The sequence below is a fragment of the Poecile atricapillus genome, chromosome 21, assembly GCF_030490865.1.
Source record: "Poecile atricapillus isolate bPoeAtr1 chromosome 21, bPoeAtr1.hap1, whole genome shotgun sequence".
NCBI lineage: Eukaryota > Metazoa > Chordata > Aves > Passeriformes > Paridae > Poecile > Poecile atricapillus.
Genome location: NC_081269.1, coordinates 8,031,021 through 8,055,003, shown reverse-complemented (window position 1 = coordinate 8,055,003; position 23,983 = coordinate 8,031,021). Strand labels below are relative to the sequence as shown.

At 50.4% G+C, this 23,983-nt stretch overlaps 1 protein-coding gene across 1 annotated transcript in view; it reads left to right on the top strand.

The window, feature by feature from the left end:
* Positions 1-23,983, top strand: part of ATP2A3 (ATPase sarcoplasmic/endoplasmic reticulum Ca2+ transporting 3) — a 46,931-nt gene that overhangs the window by 8,627 nt on the left and 14,321 nt on the right. Inside the window, exons 2-10 of the mRNA XM_058854317.1 lie at positions 9,764-9,781; positions 10,183-10,265; positions 11,391-11,495; positions 12,197-12,335; positions 14,947-15,027; positions 15,410-15,495; positions 16,028-16,492; positions 21,141-21,229; positions 23,733-23,835. Coding sequence (XP_058710300.1) covers positions 9,764-9,781; positions 10,183-10,265; positions 11,391-11,495; positions 12,197-12,335; positions 14,947-15,027; positions 15,410-15,495; positions 16,028-16,492; positions 21,141-21,229; positions 23,733-23,835 — 1,169 coding nt within the window. The remainder of the gene's footprint in view (positions 1-9,763; positions 9,782-10,182; positions 10,266-11,390; positions 11,496-12,196; positions 12,336-14,946; positions 15,028-15,409; positions 15,496-16,027; positions 16,493-21,140; positions 21,230-23,732; positions 23,836-23,983) is intronic.

Below are 23,983 nucleotides of genomic sequence, written 5' to 3'. Positions count from 1 at the left end.
TACTGGGAGCGGGGGTCCTGTACTGGGAGCGGGGATGCTGTACTGGGAGCGGGGATCCTGTACTGGGAGCGGGGATCCTGTACTGGGAGCGGGGATCCTGTACTGGGAGCGGGGATGCTGCACTGGGAGCGGGGATGCTGCACTGGGAGCGGGGATCCTGTACTGGGAGCGGGGATCCTGTACTGGGAGCGGGGATCCTGTACTGGGAGCGGGGATGCTGCACTGGGAGCGGGGATGCTGCACTGGGAGCGGGGATCCTGTACTGGGAGCGGGGATCCTGTACTGGGAGCGGGGATGCTGCACTGGGAGCGGGGATGCTGTACTGGGAACGGGGATCCTGTACTGGGAGCGGGGATTCTGTACTGGGAGCGGGGGTGCTGCACTGGGAGCGGGGATTCTGTACTGGGAGCGGGGATTCTGTACTGGGAGCGGGGATTCTGTACTGGGAGCGGGGGTCCTGTACTGGGAGCGGGGGTTCTGTACGGGGAGCGGGGGTCCTGTACTGGGAGCGGGGGTCCTGTACTGGGAGCGGGGGTCCTGTACTGGGAGCGGGGATCCTGTACTGGGAGCGGGGATGCTGTACTGGGAGCGGGGATCCTGCGCTGGTTTCTCCGCCCTCCCGGGGTCCCTGCGAGCGCTGGGTCTGTGCCGGGAGCGGCCCCGCAGCCGCTCCGTGTCCTCCTGCGGCGGGGAATGCCCAAAACAGCTGCATTCCTTTGGGGTTTTTATTTTTTGTCTCTCTGGAGAAACCCCCTGGAGCGCTGGCGGAGCCGTCCTCAGAGCAAATGCAAAGCTCCGGGGTTTTTGTGTTAGATATGGGCTTTATTATTCTATTCTATTCTATTCTATTCTATTCTATTCTATTCTATTCTATTCTATTCTATTCTATTCTATTCTATTCTATTCTATTCTATTCTATTCTATTCTATTCTATTCTATTCTATTCTATTCTATTCTATTCTATTCTATTCTATTCTATTCTATTCTATTCTATTCTATTCTATTCTATTCCATTCTATTCCATTCTATTCCATTCCATTCCTTCGTTTATATTTATATATCTGTTTTTTTAATTTATATTTATATATTACATTTATTTATTATATTATCTTTATATCCATTTATATATTTATTTATATATATATAAATTTTATATAATATATATTTTATATTATATATTATATATTATATATTATATATTATATATACTATAATATATATTTACATATTATTTTATATATTATATATAATTGATATACTTATTATATATATTTATTTATATTATATATTTATTTTTGTATATTTTATTTAATTAATTATTATAGGGTTTGGATTTTTTTTTTTTTGTTTGGTGTTTGTTTTTGGGTGGGGTTTTTTGGTTTTTTGTTTGTTGGTTCTTTAGTTGTTGGTGTGGTTTTTTTTTTTTTTTCTTCTTATTTTCTATTCCTTAGTTTTGTGGGCTTTTTTTATTTTGGTTTTTCTTTTGTTCTTTTAGATATTTCTTCTTCTGGTTTGGAAACAGTTTCCCTTGCATCTGTTGGTGATAAAAATCAGTTGTTTTTTGGGAAGTCTGTGTGGGTGGGGGAGATTCTCTCTCTCTCCTGCTTCCTTCTCCAGGGGGATTTCAAGGGGCTGAGCGGGGTCTCAGGGTGAATCCCAGGGATGTTCCCATCAATCCAGCCTGGCTGGAGTTGGCCAGCCTGGGATAACCCTCCCTTTACCTCCCTGTTTGCGCTTTCCTTTTTCCATTTTGCAACCTCCCAAGTCAACAGAAAAGCTAAATTAAGGATTATGTGGGGAGTGAGTGGAAAAGTAAAAGTGAAAAAGGCTGGCTCAGCAGTGCAGGGTGGGAGAGGGAAATGATGGAGCTGCTCTGGGCCTCATAGAGGGTTCCCCTTCTGTTTATAAAGCATAATTCAAATTATTCTCCCCTTTTTTCACACAGATATATATTTATATATGTATATCTGTATATATATATATTATATACATATATACACATATATTATATATACACATATATGCATATAATATATAACTTGTATATATAATATATACAAAATATCTGTATCTATACACATATACACATATTATATATATATATGTATTTCACACAAATATATATGTATATCTGTACACAGATATCCCTGTGTACAGATATATATAAGATCTTATCCTTATGCACAAATATATGTTGGTATAATGTATGTATACATATATATATATACTATTCCATCTTTACAGTCATGCACACAGATATTATAAATATTTGGAAGGAGATTATGAAAAAAACCTAGAAGGGACTCACATTTCCAGGGATCTGTGAGTATCTCGTTCCAGGAAAGGGACTCCTTCAACTACACAGAAGTGTGTGATTCTCAGACAGTTCATCCATGAAAAGTGTTAATTGTCCAACTTGCCCCTTTTTCCCATCCAGAAAAACAGATCTTTTCTATCCTACAGAAATTTTTTTCTTCTGATATAATCCAAACTAAGAGCTGGGTAGACTTCATTTTCCATGAAAACCCATCCAAGAGGATTGCTGAAAATAGACTGTTCTCTGAGAACAGATACCAGAAAAAGCAAAGGGAGGGGCAGGTCATCTGGGGCAAGGAGTTCTGCAAAATAAATTAATGATTGATAATCTCAGTTGGGGATAAAAGCAGCTCATCAGCACCTGTGTGGTTTGGGGGATCATCACCCTGCAGATACACTGGATGTGTTTTATCATCCTGCTTTTATTTATCTCGGGAGATGGATTGGGATGGGATGCTGTGTTCAAACTTGGGTATTCCCCACAGGTTTGCCACGACAGAAAACAAACAAATGGAAAAAATACTCCAACCCAACTCCCTCCAGACCACAGCACACTGAGGATGGAGCTGAATCCATTCAGGGAATATTTCCACTCCAGAGTTCACAGGCTGGGTTTTGAGGATCCATAAATGCACAGTTCCTGCCCTGGGGCCTGGCTGCAGGCAGCAGGATTGATTAAAATATATAGATTAAAACATAGTAATTAAAACAAACATCAGCTTTTGGAGGGGTCAGGGTGAGCAGGTTCCTCATCTTGGCAGGGAAGGGGAAAAGATGTGGTTTGGATTTAAAAGTAATATCCTGTAGTTCTTCTTGGTTTCTGTTTTCCTTTTTACAGTTGATGCTGCAGGTTTGGGGCTTTGTTTCAGTAACTTTAGTTACATTTGTAATGTAATTTATTATTTTGTTTCTTACTTATTTGTATTATTTATTGCTTTATTTTCCAAGACATGTAAATGTGATATCCTTAATGGTTGCTTACAGCCTCGTGGAAGTTGCTTGTCTCAGTGTAAAGGGATATTGGAGCTGGTCCTTGGGAAGGCAGTTTTGTTCCTCCACTGAGCACAGCAGCATTTGCTGTGTTCTGATCAGCATCTCTCCTCCAGAATCAAATACATCTCCTTGGAAAAAGTCTCATTTTCTTACCTGGAGTCTTTCCAGCTCAAATATTTTTTGGAAAAATCCTTTGGGAATCCTCTTTTTTTAGAAAAAAAAAAATAATCCCAAACACTGCCCCACCTTGTTCTTTCCCAATTCTTCCAAAATTCAGCTGAAGGTCTCAGCCCAGTTTTGGTTCCTCCCCTGGGGTGTTTGAATCTTGCTGGGGCTGGGCACTCTCTGAGCTGATCTGGCAGCAGGGGCATCACTGAGGCTCCTGGCACTGCCACCTCTGCATCTCCCTGGCCTTGCTTTCCTAAACTGCTTCCCAGCACTGCCAGGAAAATGTGATTTTCGTCATGTTGGAGTCTCTGCAAGTGGCCAGTTTGTCCAGTGTGCCTGGAGGGGGTACAAATCCCCCACTGCACTGTCCCCTGGCCTGGCTGGGGCTTTTTCATCACTGTGCTGGCTCTGGGGGTTGGCTCTGGGTGGCAGCTGAGCATCTCAGGGATGTGGGGAGCCAAGGGCAGGAGGCTGCAGCAGAGCCCAAAACAATGAGAAAACATTACCGGCCAAAAATTCCCAATTTACTTAACACTTAGCTGAAAAATTAGGCTTAGGGTGATAAAAGAGGAAATAAAAGGGTATTTCTAGGGTGGAAGAAGAGAATATATTGAAGTTGCAGCACGTCCCTTGGTTGGGGTTGTGGTAATTTCGGCAGAAGGTTCCCAGATGAGGCAGAGTCACTCCCTTGCCTTTCCCTGCCCTTATGGAAAGGGTCTGCTTGAAGCAGAGGTGGGAAGAAGCAAAAAATACCCAACCTAAAACTAAAATAATCTACCAAACCTTTGGCTTTATTTTCTTCAAGCTCCTGTAGTGGTTGTGGGGGTTTTGGTTTGTTTTCTCCTTTTTCCAAAACCGTTACTATTTAAATGCAGATTTTTAGCTTTTCCACCCGGGAGCCGGAGCTGGAAATTCTTTCCACTGCGTTGGTGCAGGAGGGAACAAACCACTGCTTTTAGTTTGCTCAAATAATCCAACCCTGGCTGGAGCCATGGGTTTCCTCCTTCCCTCCCACTCCCAAAGTGATCCCAGGGTCTGCTGTGGGTGCTGGTGGGGACAGGGGACATTGCTTGTCCTCTTTCTCTAAGGTTTTTCCTTTAAGTTTCTCCAAGACTTTATTCTTGCAAACGCCTCATGGGCACTGCAGCGATGAGCCCAAGTGAGCAGCTTCATTTTTCAGAGCAAAACGGGCAAAATCTGCTGTCCTTATTTTCCTGGAATTAAAGAAAGGAGGTGGGATATTGGCAGGGAACTAATTTGCTTTTCACTGTGGGATGGGAGGAGGATGCTCAGGGCTGGGCAGGGTTTATGGACCCCCTGAACTGCAGTGAAGGGAAGCTTGTGCTGCCCAACATTTTGGGGATGAGCCATTTCCAAGAATAAAGGAAGTTTAAAGTGGGATGGGAGAGGCTTTCCTTATTTATTTCACACTGTTTCTCGGACCATTGGTCTGATGCCACACTTCCTCAATCCCTGTTTCCTCCTCCCTGGACAGTGGGACATGGTGGTGGTGGCTTTTCCTTCAGCCCAGGGATGTCGTTGGGTCATCTTACCCTAAAGCATTGCCTGGAAAACAGCAAGGGTGTTTCTGGCCCTTAAACCTCTGCTGTCCATCCTCATGTGCTACTCACCCAGCCCAGGCTGCTGCCATCCCCAGCTGGCCTGAATTTGCTTATTTTTGGGGTGGTGGATTCCCCAGCTGGAAGAGTTCTGGGCTTTTGCAAAGTGCAGGGCACGGCTGGAGCAGGGATGAACGCTGGGGAATTACAGGAACAGCAAACCAGCAGTGTTTGCCATGGGAGGGGGGGGTTGTATCTCGTTTATTTTATCTTTCTGATGCCTTTTGAAGCAGCCCTGAATGCGTGGCTGTCGCTGGTGTAAGTGAACCTCACCTGGCACACAGGAAAAAGCAGCTGTGGGGCCATAGGCAAATAAGGTGCTGGGGCTGGAGGGCCTCGCCACCCACGGCACACCCAGAGCTCTGGAGGGGAAGGCACAGGAGGAAACCACCCATGGCTTTGGGAGCAGCTCCATTGGGGTGGTGGAGGACAGGGGAAGGGCTGAATCCTCTGGGTTTGGGTTGTGGTACAAAGCAGAGCTTGGCTGTGGCTACATGGCACAAGGATGGGGATGGATGTCCCATCCCTGGAAGCGCTCAAACCAGGTTTTGGAGCAACCTGGGCGAGTGGAAGGTGTCCCTGCCCAAAGCAGGGGGTTGGAACAGGATGATCTTTAAGGTCCCTTCCAACCCAAAGCATTCTGTGATGCTCCCAGTGCCTGCCCCCATGAGGTGATTTTTAGTGCAGGGTTATGGTTATTTCCTGCGTTCCTTGGGTGGCAGAGGCTGGGCACAGCTGGAAATGTGCAGTCCTGTGTGCTCACCTGCTCTCACTGCAGCTGTGCCTGCCCAGGGCTGTGATTTCCATGTGTGGGTGGTTGGGGTCAGTGCCCCCCCTGCCAAGGGGGTGCCCCAGGACAGCCCCTGGCGCTGCTGGGTCTCAGCTGGCTGCTTGGGTTTAACATATGGGGCTTTTCTGGAGGAAAAAGAGGCTGGGCGAGCTTTGGGGGGTGTTTGCCCCCCATCCTGGTGCAGTAGCCTGTGGTAGCTGTGGGGATGTGGGTCCAGTTTCAGCTCCCAGAGGCAGAGGGTGAGCAGAAGCTGAAGCAGGCGCTGTCCCTGTAGCTGCACCTTTCCCTGGCACATGGGCAGAGTCCTGCAGGATGGGAGGTGCAGGGTGAGCTCCAGGGGTGCAGCGGTGCCTGGGAAGCTCTGGCAGCAAAAAGGGGTTTGTCATACACAGCCAGGCACTGGATCATTGTGGTTTATTCCTCTGGGAGCATCAGGGAGTGTTAGCACTGTTAGGCTCTGGGTGTTTGTCTAACACACCCAGGCACACAGCTCAATGGGTTGGTTTCACACTCACCTCCAGCATGGGGAGCAGCCCCACGCTCCATCCTCAGGTGGGATTTATGGGCTGAGTGTGTGTTAGTGTGGGAATTCCAAACACAGAAAAAATCCTCAAAATCCTGTGCATGCAGACTTGAACACAGAGTTCGACCTGAGGCCGTGGAAAAGACTTCCAGATTTAAAACCATAAGCAGGAATGTGAGTTTATAGTTTAGATAGACAGACATTAAGCTAGGTAGTAGAAAGTTTTAAAGTTTTAAAGTTAAGATCTAGAAGTAGTTATAAAGGTAATTAGTTTTAAAGTGTAGCACACAGTTTTGTGTGTTATTATATGACTGGTTAAAAGCGCTGTAGCAAAGACATCTAAGACAAAGTAATTAATTATTGGTGTGAAAGTAGAAACATCCTTTTGTGGCAATAGTTTATTGGCTAATTAACCTTTAAGAGTTGTAACCTGTGGTCCTGTGACCACTGACCATGAACATCTGGTGAATTTGGTGAAGATGTTCTCACACCTTCATGAGGCTGTAGAAGAATAAATTATGCTTTAAGACATCTCCCAGTGGTCCCATCTCTCTTAAAATCCCGCTGTTAAAGCACCCTGGCAAAGCCTGTCCTGGCCATGCAATCCAGCACTTTTGGGGAGTGTTGTGCAGTGCTGGCTGTCACCAGGGATGAGGCAGAGCAGATCCCTCCAGGATCCTTCCCATGCAGCCCATGGGAAAGGCAGCCAGTTAAAATAACAGTTTATCATGCCTGGTGTCTTGTGGGATGCTGGAAGGATCCCAGAGCAGCTCTGCCTGGGTTCCTGCTTTATGTCACAGGACAGGAGCTGCTCTCCCAGCTGGGGTTGTTTTAGGGTTTTCTTACCCTTTTCACTACTATTTTACTGCCTGTCAGCAAAGTCCAAAGGAATTGGATGCATTCCTTATTTTGCACATCCATTTCCCTTTCCTTGCATATGGAAAAAGGTATTAAAGGCAAGGGAAAAAAAAAAAAAGTGATTACAACATAGAAATATAACTTGAACTAAGTAATTTAGAGCAGAAAGCTGGGCCTGGGTGTGATGCTTACCATCATTCTCCCAGAGGGCATCATGCTCTTCGCACATCATCTGGGGGCAGAAGGGTTTCACATGAGGGAAATCTGATTTTATCCAAGGGAAATTCCTGAAATGGTGAGGGAAAATGGAATTTCAGTGTTCACCCTGCAGGATGTTTGCTGTTGTGGATTGCACCCTGGACTTGAATGTGCACCAGGGGTTGCTTTGCCACGTGCTGGCCTGTGAGAGCATCACCTTGTGCCTCACTTTCCCCCAGGGCAGAGTGGGATGCAGTACCTCAGTGCAGGATGGAGAAGCACCAGCTGCTCTCAGGATGTGCTCCAGGGATTTTTGCTCCTGTTACAGCAGGAGGACCTCAAACATTTCCTTGAAGCTCCCCCAGCCTGCCCTGTCCCAGTCAGTGTTTGCTTTGGCCGGGAAAGCGGGGCCGGCTCTCCCCGGGGACACAGAGGCTGTCACAGAGCCCTGGGGCAGCCTGTGCTTGTGCTCCTGGGTGGCACCAGTGTTTATTTACCTTTTCATCACCTGATTTCCGTGCCCTGCCATGTTGCAGGCGCCAGCCCGTGGGCTGCCAGCTCTGTTTGAGTTGGCAGGAGCTGGAGATCAACCTCCTGCTAAAATAACCCGACGCCAGCCCCACGTCTGCCCAGGGTGGCCGGGCTCCTTTCGTGCCCTTAGAGCATCTTGTGTGGGTACTCTGCAGCCTGGTACTGGCCAATGTCACCACCTGATGTGATGGCACAGCAAGGAGAGATGTCCTGATGTGACAAGCTCAGAGCTCACAAGTTTTGTGTCACAAAACTTGGGGTTTGGTGAGTAGCAAACCCTCTTATTTCTAGTGAGACTTTGGATGTGACAGGAAGAAGCTCCAGCCCCAAACCTTCCTGTTTTCCAGTGGGTTTTTATCAGTTCACACCCAAAACTGTGGACTTATTGTGACTTTCTGCCCTTTTTCTCTGGGTGTTTGGTGCTGAGCTGGCACATGAAGAGTGATGGAAGGAGTCACTGATAGCAGGGTATCGCTGCACTCAAATTTGGGGGTTTGGGAGGTGACTGCAGCAGCATTGCTGTGTTTGAGGTTTGGTGGCAGTGACGGTGTAGTCACCGTGCCACCGCCGTGCTTCAGCTGCCTGCCCCAGTGCACGTGTTTCCTGAGTTCACAGAAACCTTTTTTAGTGCTTTAATCAAGATCTCATGCAAAGTCCCAGCTCTGTGAACGGCGTAGCTGCCACTCTTCATGCAAACACAGTGTGGGAGAAGCACTGAGAGGACTGTGGTGTTTCGGGTGGCTGCTCAGGGTGGAAAGTCACCCTGGGGCACCCCAGCCGAGCCAAGACCTGTGGGACCCCCAGCTGCCTCCCCAGGGCACCTGCCTGCCCTTAACCCTCTTACCTTGCACCCTAAAAGTGGAGTCTGGATGGAAACAGCAGCAGATCTCTTCTGCTTTTAATTTTGGAGGCTCTCTGGGCTGGGGAGAGGAAGCTGGGGGTGGAGAGGAGCTAGCTGTGAGAGGACAAGAGCCACTTCGCTCTGACACACTCTGTAGAGTGAGTTGAAACATTACAGGTGGAATCTGGAGTTATACACTAAAGAATTGCAGGATTACAAATACATGGAAAATAGAAAAGCTGAACTCTTAAGGCATCCCATTATCCAGTGGTCGGTGCATGCCAAGGGAATGTCACCTCCTGGGGATGGGGGGATCTTGGGCAAGCTGTGATGGGTTCTTGGGAGCCCAGGGGTTCCTCTCAGGTTCTGCAGGTGACTGGGCTTGGGTTTGGCTGGGAGCAGTGTGGATGGAGGCTCTGTACCCACTGGGGTGGGTTTGGGAGGACAGCTTGGAGCAGCTGAGCATTGGCTTTGGATTTGTTTCCTAGAGCGTTGCCGGCTGTAAAGTACAACAGATTAATAGGAAATATGGTCTGAAAGTTACAGCCCCCAGTGGGGCTGTATGGGGTTTCTGGCAGGGAATTTTATGGGATGGTTGGACTTCTGTGTCTTGGATTTGGAGAGGGCAGCTCCTGAGGAATATTTTTTTAGGCAGGCTGAGTGTAGGAATAAATGCTGCTGGAGCCACTTGCAGCAGGAAAATGATGTTTCCAGGGCTGCTTGCTTGGTGCTGGATTGAGAAGTTTGAGGACAAACTGCCCTGATGTGGGAATTTGAGCAGAAAAATTTGTATTTTGGGATACTGAGTGAACTGCTGGGCATAAGGGAAGGGATTTCTAGTCTGGGTCCAAATCACTAATTATCTTTTTATTTTTATCATTTTTTTGCTGTATTGTGCTACTTGTGCTGTTCATGAAAACCCACAGAGCTCCCTGCAGAAGAAGGTAAGTCATGGGCTGGAGGTGGCAGTTCATGCCTTGAGTCTGGGTGGAGTGTGCTGGGGACAAGGAAGAAGGAATCTTTGGGGCCTTTTAATCTTGGTTTTAATCCCAGAGAAAGCTGGGCTGATAGTAGATCTTCCCTGTGATGGTGAGGCTACTTCTGTGAACAGAAACACAGAGAATTTGGTTTGAGTAGTTAAAAACAGACCCAAGTAAAACCAGGGCAGTGCCAGAAAAGAAAACATTTCATTTTAGAGAGAACCCCCCACTGCAATGCTGTGTCCTCACCAATGCCCACAGCCAAGGGGCACCAGAGCCCTGAAGCAAGCAGGGATGCAGTTCTGTGGGTCTTAGGGGATTTTTTTTGAGCACTGACTGTTCTTGGCTTCATGTTTTCCCACCAGGAAAGTCCCTCTGGGAGTTGGTACTGGAGCAGTTTGAAGACCTACTCGTCCGCATCCTTTTGATGGCAGCTTTTCTGTCCTTTGTAAGTACCCAGAGCTGGGGGTGGCACCTTCTGGGGCACCTACAGCCTCAGGTGACATCCAGAGAGGAAAGGAGGCCAGGTGTCTGTGGGACAAAGGAGATGCAGCAGCAGAGCAGTGGTTTCTAGGGCATAGTGGCAATATCACTGCTTGAAGATGGGACTGGTGGATTTTTCAGTAATTCTGATCCATCCAAAAGTAAAATCAAACAACTCCCTGGGCTGCCTTCTGTTTTCATGGGGCTGTTCCAGGCTGATGGTTTGAGCCTGCTTTGCAGTGCCCCAGTACTGAACTGTCAGTTCAGTTTTGCCCACAATCTCTGCCTTGAGAGCAGCTCTGTGTGAGGAGAGGTTTCCCACCAAGGTGCTGGAGATTGATTTATTTGAGTGTAAGAGTGTTTGGCAGTAGGATGGCAAAGCTGAGACTCCTGGCTCTTCCTTTCAGATGTGACTCATCTCAAAGGTGTAGATAAGGGGGAAGGCTGGTCCCTTGTGGGGTTTAATACATTCCCAGAGCAACATGCAGTGAAGTGAGGGCAGGCAAGGTGGGTGTGAAGCCCTGTGCCAGAGGTCAGGTCTTTGTGCCAGTGCCTCTGTTGACACAGCCCAGGTCCATGAGCAGTTAAATGGAGCAGAAATATTTGTGTGTGTGCTTCATTTGTACTATTTTATGAGGCCTTTGTGGGATGGAGAGGGGGCTCAGGGTGGTTGAAGCCACAAGCCCAGTCCCTGCTCTGCAGAGCTGCTCTTACTGCACTGATTATTTGTGTTCTGCCTGGGATGCCTGATGCTGCCGTGCTGCCTGCTCTCCCCATTCATCAGCTCGTGGCCATGGTCTCCCCACAGGTGCACTAAACACAAAGAGGGTCTGCAGACACCCATTCAGGCATTGCATGACTGTTTGCTCCAGCCCCACTTGTTCAATGCATCAGCTTATCCCAGCAGAGGACTGCAGGCTCCTGCAGTGGGATATGGCAATTCCACTCTTTGACCAAGCCATGTGGGTCTGGCCACCTCCAGGTTGTTTCCTTTACACCTGTTGTTTGGCTCTTGTTTCCATCATTCCTCTTAAAACGCTGCTGCTCTTGTTTGAACCGCACTGTGCTCCTTCTTTTCTCTTGCCACCAGATCCTGGCCTGGTTTGAAGAAGGGGAGGAGACCACGACGGCGTTTGTGGAGCCCATTGTCATTATCATGATCCTGATTGCCAACGCTGTGGTGGGTGTGTGGCAGGTAAGGCACAGCCCCCGTGCCTGCCCTCGGGATCTCTGCTCCACCTGCCTGAGATCCTTCATCCAAAGCTCTGCTTGCTTCACCCCCTTGGAAACTCATTTTTCAAAGGTTCAATTTTCACACTGGCCATGTTTCCCCATGCCCCTGCAGCTGTGCTCAGTTGCTGGCTGCCTCTTGGCTCATTCTTTCAGTCTTCCTTTGATAATTCTTGCAGGCTGGAGCTTATCTTGCAGTTATCCAGGCAAAAACCGCTTGTCTCCTGGGCCGGGGCCAAACGCATTTTCCAAGGGAAGGTTTTGCTCTGCCCAGCAGAAAGCCACAGTGCCCCTCACCTCACTGTGTCCCTCCTGGGGGATGTGCAAATGCTTCAGCCAGTGGAGCTCCTCTTTTGTATCTATTCATTCACTATAAGGCCATTTATTAATCTGAGGGGTGGTTGCTGGATGGGAACAGATACAGTTGGTTGGGATATGCTGCTTCCCAAACCAAGAAGGAGATGATCAGTCCCAAAGGTCCAGGAAACATCCAGGATCTGGTGTGGTTTAAACCAGCAGGAATCATTTTGCAGAGGCTGAAGAGGACATGGTGCTTGTCCCATCCATGGTGTAAATGGATTCCAAAGCCAGGGCTGGGGTTTGGGTTTGCAGGGGGTGGGGAAGGAGCCTGCTGGCACCAGCAGCTCTGCTCCTCTCTGCTTGCAGGAGAGAAATGCTGAGAGTGCCATCGAGGCCCTGAAGGAGTACGAGCCTGAGATGGGGAAGGTGATCCGCGCCGACCGCAGCGGGGTGCAGCGGATCCGCGCCCGCGACATCGTCCCTGGGGACATCGTGGAGGTGGCAGGTAGGGGACCATCACCCCAGGCCATGGGGTCAGATGGGGAGGTGCCACTGGCCAGGGGGGTCCCCCCAAACCTGAGGCTCTTCAGCCTGCCAAGGCTTTGCCTGAGCATCAGGCAGTAGAGAACATCAGAAAAGAGAATAAAAGTATCCATTTCTGACGCAGGTTTTGTGTCTCGGGAGGGTTTCCCCTTTTTCTGGAAGAGCTAGGAGAACTTTCCATTTTCCGCCAAGATTCCCTCTTTCTGGAACTGGCTCTCCCATGCTCATCCCTGGGCAGGGTGTGGGTGAAGGGCCAGTGCTGGGTGCTGCTGCAGGGCTTCCCTGGGAGCTGGGGCTGGCTGTCAAGAGGCAGGGGGGATGAACTGCAGGGTGCTTTTTCCTCAGGGTGGGTTGTACCCCCCAGCCCTTCTGTTGGAGCTGTGCACTCAGCAGAGCTTGCCTGGGGGTCTGCTGCCTGCCCCAGCAGAGCTGAGGAGGATGCATTCCAATTATTCCGTTTTGTTTCTTCCTAAAATGATGCTGTAAATCCCCAGAGTCACAAAACTAAATCCTCTCCTTTCCTCCTCGTGGCCCTGCTGGTGGAAACATGCTGCAATCCCTCCTGTGCCCAGCCAGCTTGCTGTTATTTATGTCTTCTAGTTGGGCTTCAGCTGGGAGATGAGTACAAAAATTATGGAGGGAGGTTCAGGCCAGCCAGATCCTCAGCTGGGTGAGCTGGCAGCACTCCCAAGCCAGCTCTGACAATGCAGTCCGGCTGCTGACCTGGCCTTTAATTAAATTAATGAATTATTTATAAAATTCTGCCATCTTTCCCCAAATCAAATGCCTGCCTATCAACAGTCCAATATTACTTTTTAATGGAACAATCAACATTGAGACTGGAATGGAAAGAGCTGAGCTCTCTGTAGGGGTTTTGCAAATTATTAGGAAATTATGGGTTTAGGAGGTTATAGGAAGTGGTGCTGTCAGGTGCCTGATAGGAAAGCACACCAGGAGGAAAAGCTTTGAAACTGGGGTGGACATCCAGGTGATGCCCTGGATGTGTGACAGCACAGGCAGGCAGGACTGGCTGCTGTTTGCATGTGCAAATGCACTAAATTTGGCAGCAGAGAGCAGGAAACCTGTTATGCTGAGACAAGGAGGGGGGTGGCTGGAAGCTGGCAGGCTGCTTAAGCCCAGCTGAGTTTTGCCCTGTTGTGACAAGGCCATGGAGGTGAGTCCTGGTGCAGGCAGCTTTTGCCTTTCCCAAAAAGCACAGGCAGAGCATCTCTTTGGCAGCTCCATTGATTGCTGTGGTGCTCAGGCAGTGCCAGTGGCCATGGCCAGGCAGTGTCCTCCTGTTTTCCTCTCTTTCTCTTGGGACACTTGTGGTGCTGGGGGATCAGCACGGGGTCAGTACCTGGCTGATGGCTGGGCCAGGTCTGTTCCATGCCGTGGGATAATAAAGCACTGTGCAAGTGGCACCTCTGTGGCACCAGGGCTCTCTCTGCCCCTGCATGTTGCAAGAGTCTTCCTCTGCAGGTTTAGCTCATGTTTGCAAGTCCCTCTAAGCTCTTTGCTCCCTCTAAGATGCTCCAGCCCCCTTGAACAGATGCAGAGTTCGAGTCTGTGCATGAAGTGGATGTTCTGGGGAGGTCTGTGCTGTCACCCCCCAGCTCAGTGTCCCCCAGCTGGCTGTGACAGGGAGCAGGGCAGGTCTGGCTGGATGGCAGAGGCTGCTGCTGCATCCTGGAGGGTTGGGATCTGCAGCTGGAATAACTGGCTGGGTGGTGGAGCAGTGCCAGCCCCCTCCTGCTGCACTGGGGGGGTTTACGAGCCCCGGGAGGAAGCGCTCGTTAAAGTCTGGGATTTGAGAGCATCGTTAGCAGCCAAGCCAGCAGTGTTGTGTAATGGATGTGAGGAGCTGGGAGCCAGGGATCCCTCGGCCTCAGTGTTTCCACAGCCTCGGAGTGGGGTTGTGCCCAGCTGATAAGGGAGCAGGAGGAAGAAACTCAGCGAGAAAAGCATTTTAAAAGTGTTTTTTCAAGGAAGCACTGGTGCCTTAGAGGGTGGTGTTGGGTGGCTGGCAGTGGATGGGGCAGTGTTCACCTGTGCCCACTGTGCCATGCCAGGAGAGCCAGGGATGGTTGTTTGTGGTGGACTCTGGAGATTTTCCACTGTTAGCAGCTTCCAGTCAGCCCAGAGGAACCTGAAGCAGGGTTAAGACTGGCATTAGGAAGCTCAGATTGCTTCAACCTAGGGATGTTCTGGTTTTTTTGCAGGAAAGAGGCAAGGTGGGGGTGCAGGGGGATTTTGCAGAGAAGAGGAGAGACAGGAACATGGTGGGGAAGGGGATGCAGCACAGCAGGCAGGGCACCACCAGGGCTTGGCTGGGGTCAGACTTGTAAATCACAGACAGACAAAATAAAGCTTTAACAAAGCTTTAAATGCAGAAATGAGGTATCCCAGTGCAGGACCCTTTGCCAGGGGCTGGGCCCCTCATTGCTCTGGGCTGGGTGCTGCTGTGCACCTGCACATGGTTGGTCTCAGTTTGGGGTTTGCTGTCCCCATTCCTGAGGTGTTGGGTGCTGCCAGTGCCACCTGACAGAGCTGCTCTGCTCTTGTCCTTGCAGTTGGTGACAAGGTGCCAGCAGACATCCGGATCATCGAAATCCGCTCCACCACCCTGCGGGTCGACCAGTCCATCCTCACAGGTGTGTGGGGGCCTCACGGAGCAGGGGCAGGCTCCTTCTGCTGTCTTCCTGGAGGCAGATTTTGGGACTGATGCTGGGATAAGTGCTTTGCTGGGATGGGAAAGGGTGGGAGAGCAAGATTTAGATGATGCTTGGACCTTCCCAGATCCTCAAAGTCATGGCATGGTCTGGTGCTTGGGTATCCTTCCTGCAGAACACAAAGCCTGGGGCTCTCCTGAGTGGCATGTGGGGTTTGACATCCCCATGGTGGGTGTTTGGGTGGTTTGGGGGCAAAGTGCTGCTCTAGAGCGCTGTGGGGTGTGTGATGCAGGCTTGGAACAGGGATGAGCTGAGGCTGGAGAGGGAACATGGGTGATCCATCTCTCCTTTCTTGCCTTGGCAGGGGAGTCTGTGTCGGTGATCAAACATGCTGACCCCATCCCTGATCCCCGGGCTGTCAACCAGGACAAGAAGAACATGCTTTTCTCTGTAAGTCCCTCACACCTGTCTCCACCTCTCCTGTGGTTTTCCAAAGTGCAGAGGCTGCTGGATGTGGGAAATCTCTGAGCAGAGAAAGGCAGTGCCTGCATAAGACCTGAATCCATAAAAAGAGCCCCAAATCCATAAAAATAAGAACCTGCTTCATTTGGATTTCATTTGGGCTGTGGCACATAAGGCCTTTAAATACCTTGGGCAATCTCAAAGCACTTTTTTTTCCCATCAGGTAGGATGCATTATGGATGGGGGAAGAGGTTTGTGGTTGAGCCTGGAGCTACTGCAAATTTGGGTTTCCTCCTCTCTCATGTTCTTCTCAGGCAGAAGTCAAGTCCTCGAGGGGTTACAACTCTCAGGAAGGGCTCTCCTGCTCCTTAGGGTGGGTTTATATAAAAACCCAAGATGTCCCATTTTCCCTTTAAGCAAGACCTCATGTTCTCCTTTCACAATGAGCAACCCATTTCCCTGCTCAACCCAAGAGGTTTCGTGCCCACATATCCACTCTGCTCCTTTCCTCCCCTCCCAGGGCACCAACATTGCAGCTGGGAAGGCCGTAGGGATCGTTATTGCGACAGGGGTGTACACCGAGATCGGGAAGATCCGAAACCAGATGGTGGAGACCGAGCCTGAGAAGACACCCTTGCAGCAGAAGCTGGATGAGTTCAGCCAGCAGCTCTCCAAAGTCATCTTCCTGGTGTGCATCGCCGTCTGGGTCATCAACATCAGCCACTTCAGCGACCCCGTGCACGGCGGCTCCTGGTTCCGGGGTGCCATTTACTATTTCAAGATTTCGGTGGCGCTGGCGGTGGCCGCCATTCCCGAGGGCCTCCCGGCCGTCATCACCACCTGCCTGGCGCTGGGCACGCGCCGCATGGCCAAGAAAAACGCCATCGTCCGCAGCCTGCCCTCGGTGGAGACCCTGGGCTGCACCTCCGTCATCTGCTCCGACAAGACCGGCACCCTCACCACCAACCAGATGTCTGTGTGCCGGGTGAGAGCCGGCTGGGCTTGGGGTCTGGGGGTGCAGGGGAGGTGCTGAAGGGCATCCCATCCTGTGGTGGTGGGCTCTGTATCCTCACCAGAGTCGTGTCCTGTTAGCAATGTGGGGGTGAGCAGGGAGGAAGAAGCCCTGAGGATCCCCAGACAGGGTCAGTAAGGATCAGGGCTTCTCTTGGCTTGGGTGTCATTAGAAAACTCACTTTTATTGGCACACCCTTGTGGAGGTGCTGTGTTGCAGTCCCATTTCAGGGGTCTCTTTCCAGGGAATGTTTCTTCCTGCTGGGATGTGGCACTGAGACAGAGCTCCTGGAGATGCCAGTGCAATCAGCCCCCTCTGCTCTCTTGCTCTTTTCCCCCTGTTTTCAACCTGACCAGTGAGAAATCCTGGACCATGCAAAATTTTAAAGCCTGGACCCATGAAAAGCATTTCTGATGAAGGGAGCCCTGAGTTGGTTTGGTGAAGAGTTGAAGGCTCCTCGTCTACCAGAGCGTTTTGCTCCCACATGACTGGCCATGTGGAGAGGTGACCTGTTAGGAAAGCCTGGACCATCTGAGCACTTCTCAGTTTTCCCGTTAATCCATGAGTGTCAGGAAAGCTTTTTGCATGGCTTTGGCGTGTTGTTTTTATAGGAGAACCTTGGAAAATGTGTTGCTGTGGGAAAAAAGGGACCTGGCCAGCCTCCCTCCTGTCTGACACGCAGATAGTGTGGTGGGAAGCTGTGACAGTGCTGCAAACTGGCCACAGGCTTTGGCCACTGCTTAGCCCAGCACAAACTGCAGATGAATGGAAATGTCTGGTACTTCTGCCCTGTGGATGATACAGAACAGGGCTGGAACAAAGCAGGGAGCAAACTGCCCATGTCTGGATGAGGAGGAGGTTCCCACCAACCCCATTTTCAGAGCCAGTGATGCAGCGAAGCAGGGACAGGGTGCTTGGGGTCTCCTGGGCTCTGGCCACTGCAGGGGGAGAAAGGAGGAGTGACCATGCCTTCCCAAACCACTTCCTAGCAGAGGGTCTGCTCTTTGAACTTGGAGAAGAAGTGTCACCATCCCCTGCAGTGTGGCACAGTCACAGGAGTCAGGATGGTGATACTGGGGCAGGGAGTGGGACAGAGTGGGGCAGTGGCATACAAGGGTTTTGGCATCAGTTGTTTGCAGAATGAACTCAGTGACTTTCCCCCCCAAAAAAATAAATAATTCAGTTAAAAAGTCAAAGTATCCTCCAGCCCATCTCCCCATAGCCTCATTCCAGTATCTGTTTATTCACTTGGCTGGATCCTGGCTCGCAGGGCACAGTACTGGGAGAAGGGCTGGCCCCAGGGCACCCAGCCAGGGCTGTTAATGTTTAATGGACAGGGATTCCCGTGCTGACGTGGGCAGGACGGGGCTGCCAGGGCCCTGTGAGTGGCAGGTGGGTAAATATTTGTGCTGGGCTGCTGTTGGCGTGTCCGGGACACGCTCCTGTGCCAAACACTCAGCCATGGGGGTGAAGAGCCAGAAATCCCTATCAATAACCTGGGAAAATGTATTAATTGAGTGTGATTTCATTAATTTGCCCATTAATTGGGCTGCAGGGCCTGCTGCTGAGCAGGACCTGCTCACTGTCTCACTGCTGGCATCAGGTCTGCTGAGCTGTGAAGTGACTCTTGAAGGGTTTCAGGTCTGGTGTCGAATCCTCAGCTGGGTTTCAAGAGCTGTGCTGTGTCTCTGGGCCCCAGGTGGTCAGCAGGGGTGAATCTGTGTCCCCCAAAGCCACCCAAAATGAGGTGCTTTCTGCTGAGGACTTTGTCCACCCAGGATAGCTCAGATTTTGGTACTTTTGTTCTGACCTCAAGTCCACCCAAGGTTACGGTAAGAAAGCCACAAACCCACTTAGTAAATGAGAGTAAATCTGTGGTTTGTGTCACTACTGGGGGTCTCTGGGATCACCATCACCCCCAGCCCAGGGCATGGAGGAACCAGCAGCAGCCTCCTCCCAACCATGAAATAACCATGGAGCAGTGGGAGCCTGGCAGGAGGAGAAGGGACATGGAAGCATCTCACATATTTATCCTTCTCTGCTCTCACATATTTAAATCACTCTCCTAAAACTTGCAGCACCCTTTTATGCACCCTACCTTGATTTTACAGGAAGGTGGCGTTCGAAAATCAAAACCCAAAGCAGAGATGTGGGCTGGGAGTAGGGTGCTGGAGGGGACCCAGAGAGCAGCACTCTTAGGCAGCCCCCTTAGACCCCACAGCTGAGCTGCACCCATGCAGCATTCCCACCTCCTTCTATTGCTCCTGATTTTTTCTTTATTATTTTTTGTGATGGAAACTTCAGTTCTGCTCTTAATTGCTTAAGACACTGCTGCTATTTCCTCTGGACTCTTTCCTCTGCCCACAAACCTGCCCACTTCTCAGCCTGGAAATCTGCCAGAACATCGACAGGCTGAGAGCTGGGCTGTTCAGCCTGGAGAAGAGAAGGCTCCAGGAAGACCCCAGAGCCCTGTCCAGTGCCTCCAGGGGCTCCAAGAGAGCTGGAGAGGGACTTTGGACAAGGGTCTGGAGCAGCAGGACAAGGGGCAATGGCCTCACACGGAAGGAGAAGAGATTTAGATTAGATATGAGGAGGGAATTGTTCCCTGTGAGGGTGGGCAGGCTCTGGCACAGGGTGCCCAGAGCAGCTGTGGCTGCCTCTGCATCCCTGGAAATGCTCAAGGCCAGGTTGGATGGTGGAAGGTGTCCCTGCCATGGGCAGGGGGTGGGATGAGATGAGCTTTAATGTCCCTTCCAACCCAAACCATTCTGTGATGCTCTGATCACATGGAAACCTCTGTACTGCCCTGGCTGCCCCCATGCTTGGCCAGTCACGCAAGCTGGGAGCAGCAGGAAATTTGATATAACCCCTGGTTGCTGTGGGTTGTGTAGCACCTTTTTTTTCTTTTTTTTCAAGGGATGGAAAAATAAAGAGCTTGGAATGTTTTGGGTGTTTTTTTTTTTATTTCCCTTTTCCCTTTTTTAATAAGAAAGACGCTATTGTGAAAGTAATAATTGTTTTGTAGCCATGAGCATTTGAAAACAAACAGGCCCATATCAGGCAAACCCATCAGTGGCTGGGGTGGGTGCGTTCAGCTTTTTTAAATTAGTCTGGTTGGTGTTCCAGGAGTCCATTTTCTGAAGAGGCCAGGAGATTCTGGATCTCTGGAAGGCTGATAGCATTGGATGTCTCAAAAAAAGATGACAGGTGCTTAGCCCTCAAAGGTTCCTTTTGTTGTTGTCTCAGACTGGGTGCCTCAGCACAGGTTCTGGGTCTGTCATCTCTGGGGGCGTTTTACCAAAGGAAATAGGATGTGGTTTTGATCTTATTGAGTTTACACTCACTGCCAGAGGAGCCCAGTGCCTCCAGACTACCTGAGACACCTCCTCTGCAGCACTTTGGCTCGTTATTTCCTCCCAAACCTTTCAGGGATGCTGAAGGGCCTTCATGATGGGCCTTGGGAAAGGAGCTGAGGGCATTAACCCAATGAACAGGATACCTGCAAATAGCTGGGAAGCCACAGCGAGGTTGTTTTGGGCTCAGAATTTCCCACACAGGAGATGTGTGCTTTGAACCTGCTCCTTTGATTTGCCTAAACCTGTAAAATAGGGAGAATTGTTGCCAGAGGAAACGTGGAAGGCAGAGAAGTGGGTGGTAACCAGAGATGTTTCATCTCTGGAGCTGAGTGATGCCTGCTGATTTCTCCAGCATCTGTTGCTTCCCTCTCCTGGGGAGCAACTCAAATAACCAGAGGAAAAGAAATAGAGAAAAAACAATTCTTTTGAGACAGGTTAGAGTGGGACAGTTTTCCCTGCACCTGCTTTCTGGAGCTGAGGAAAGCAGCACTTCCCTGCAGCTAAACTAAATCCTGGCTTCTCCCTGCAGCCAGGGAAATGCATTTGCCAAACCAGTTTTATTTATTTACTTACTTATTTACTTGTTTATTGTGTTGCTTTTTGGCTTCAATGTGGGTCATAAATAACGAGAAACAGAAACGAGCATCTCTGAGCTGTCTCCTTGGCTGGGGTCAGGCCCTGCTCTTGTTCCCAGGGGATGCTGCCCTCAAAGGTGGGCTGTGCTGGATGGGGACAAGGAGAGCTTGGGGAGAGAGGAATTTTAGTTTTATTTTAAAGTTTGAGGGATTTGTCTCATGATAGCAGCAAAAGAGAAACTGGAAGGATTTTGAAAGGCAGAAATCACTAAAAATAGAGTGTGGGGGACTTTCATGGCTCACTGGGGTTTTACTGCTGAGCTGAGCTGTGATCCCAGGAGGGCACAAGGCTGGTGGCTGAGAGCTGGCTGGGAAGGGGTGGCAGGGGCAGCTGCTCAGATCCTGCCCTGCAGAGGCTTTCCAGGGCAGGAGTGGAAACCTTGACCCTTCTGCTCCAAGAAAAACACAGGCACCTTCTTAGGAGCTCTGTGTCTCTCCTCTCCTAGGGAAGGAAAGAGCTGGAGGAGGCAAACATGAAAAAGGCAGAGGAGAGCTGGAAGGATTTGGGGACAGCCAGGAGTGGCTGAGCAGGGATGGGCCTGAGCCAGCTGGTGGCTTTCCAGGCTGGGCACGAGGGCTGTACCAAAAAATTGCTGCCTAATGCTCTGTTTCCACCTCTCCTCCTGGCAGATGTTCATCATGGAGAAGGTGGAGGGCACCCAGTGCAGCCTGCACGAGTTCAACATCACCGGCTCCACCTATGCCCCCGAGGGACAGATGTGAGTGAGGGTCCCCTCCCCTTCACAGGGACACAGGGTGGCCCTGGGCTGGCAGCTCAGCTGGGGGAAGATGGGAGGGTTTGGTTCATGGCCACGGCTGGGGGTGGAAGGAGGATTTTCCATGGTGATTTGCAGTCCTGCCCGTGGGGATACTCGCTGGGCACTGTCTTTTGGCCACGCTGGGCTTGCAAGTGTTGGGTGATTGACTACACTCTGCTCTTCATGGGGAGCAGGGCAGTTGTTTCGCTGTCCCTCACATTCAGCTCCTGCCCCACTTGATTTGCTCACCCTGGCTCTGCCTTCCCATTACTCAGCAAAGGGGCTTCCTCATGCCTGGCTCTCCCTTTGTTAGCAATCCCAATAAAACAAGCCCACCTGTGAACCAGAGAAGATGACAAATGTAGGAGTGGTGATGCACAAGGCTTTTTGCAGGAAGTGATGACTCTCCATATTTCTGGAGCCTGCACAGTTTGGATTCTGACCAGTGACTTGTCCCTGCCCCGAGCAGAGTGCAGCTTGTCTAGGAGCCAGCAGCCACTGGTCAAGGGGACTTGCAAAGAGCTGAAACCCCACAAGGAAAGTGCTCCCTGAGCCCAGTGTGCACAGCAGGGATGGCTCCCGTGGCTGGTGTGCCCAGGGCACGATCCTGCTGATGGCAGAGTGTGCCTCAGGGCTTTGCAGAGCTGCAGCCGAGGGCAGGGAGTGGAAGCTGGGGGCTTTTCCCTGAAGTGTTATCGCACACATGGGGTTTTCTGCTGTTGTATTTATTTATTCCTGTTCCTTTGGGAGGAGGTGGTGGCCCCCAGTGTGGCAAAGTCTGGGAAGAAGGCAGATGAGAAGCTCAGCTGGTGGTGGGAGCACTCTCTGCTCCCCTTTGCTTTGCTCAGTGATCCCAGACACATTTGTCACCATGGTCCCTTCTGCTCATCCGTGGAGCAGCTGTAATTCATCTCAGCCACAGACTTAATTTCATGAATATTTATAGAGCCAATTTGATCCTTGGCTAGGAATCTCCATTAAAAACTGAGCCAAGTCATAAGCTGGTGTCAATCAGTGCATTTCAATTAAAATTGAGGAGGACCAGGGGGCTGAACTTGTGCCTGCCAACCTCTGAAGCTCAGTGTCCCCTATCCTGTGGGGACTGCATTCAGAGCCACTGTGTTGGTCTGCAAAAATTTGTGTTGCTCTTGAGTTTTGCTTTAGCCCTGTGCCTGTACTGTGCATCGAGAGGGGTGTGTGGGCTTGCTGAGGTGTCACAGAGAGAACCCTCCCTTCCCCCAGGGCTGGTGGGACTGAAATGCTTGTTTGCTTTAACCTGGCCTTGGCAGGGGGATATTTCATGCTGGACCTTGGGTTTGCTCACACAGCACCTTCACTTTGGCTTTCCCAGCACATGGGTCTCACCTGGCTCCATGCAGGGACTGCTGATGATGGGGTTGTAACTCCCATCCCTCCCCAGCAATATCCAAGGGATCACACGCTGCAAAAGCCATGCCTGGTGTGTCCACAGCTTTCTCCTCCACCCACTGTCCCTTCCTGTGAGCCCAGGGCCGGGCAGCATCTCTGGGCAGGAGCAGTGGATCTCCCTTCCCACTCACAGCCCAGTGCGGCTTCATCTCCCTCAGCAAACAGATTTTTCAGATTTTCTTGGCTGCTCCGTGTTTTCCGCTCCTGAGCTGTAACAACGGCTCCAAAATGTTCTTTCCATTGGGAACCAGCAGTGGAATAAGCTGATCCTAGTAAATGCCTGACAAATTATTTTTCCAGCCAGCAGATGACCGGCTGGGTTTATACAGCTCTAACCTGCAGTTACCTCTGCTGGAACCAGGATCATTTTTTATTTCCCTCAAAACCACTGCTACCATTCCTACCACCAGGCGAGGAGAAGCATCTGGCTTGCCTGGAGTGTTCAGGGCTGCTCCTTTCCATAGCAAAGAGCTGCTATTTAGGAAGCAAAGATCACAGTTCACCACATGCTTGGAAGCAGTCACAGCAGTGCAGCTATTAAAGCTCTCTGCTGCTCCTAAATGCTCCCTTGAGTTCTCTATGGAGTGTGAAGAGCATCACAGGGAGGAGAAGGGACTTGCTGCTGATGCCACTGCTCCTCTGGATTAAAAGCAAATGGAAATCCCTGAGGGGGTGGATGCTAACAAGAATTTCTTTGCCCCTTTTCTGGTCCATCACCTTCATCATCAGCTTGTGAGCAATCCCTGCCTGCTCTTTTGAATTGCTCTGCAACCCCTCTTATTCTGGGCCACTTCCAGAATTTATTTGCCTCCTGTGATATTTTATTTGCAATTTAGTCCTGCCCCGTTTAATAAAGTACAAAATCTGAACCTGAGGATTTATTGCCAGCCCTGGGGCTTTAACTGGGCTTTTGCTTCCACTTTTACAAGAGTGATATATAGGCTGTATACCCCTCTAGAAGAGATCTTCAGGTGAGCAAACTGCATTTGGAGCTGTGAGCTGGTGTAAGGCTGTTGGGGTTGTTTTCTGCCCGCAGCCTGAAGGACGAGCAGCCGGTGCAGTGCGGGCAGTACGACGGGCTGGTGGAGCTGGCCACCATCTGTGCCCTCTGCAATGACTCCTCGCTGGACTACAATGAGGTGTGGGGGCACCAGGGCCAGGGCTGGGTGGGGGGATGCTCTTGCTGTGCTTCAGGGCAAAGCCAGTAGAGTTTGTCCCTTGGGATCCCCTTCCCTGGCTTCAGCTCATCCCAAGGGTGGTGGGTGACAGCATCCTTGGGGGCAGCAG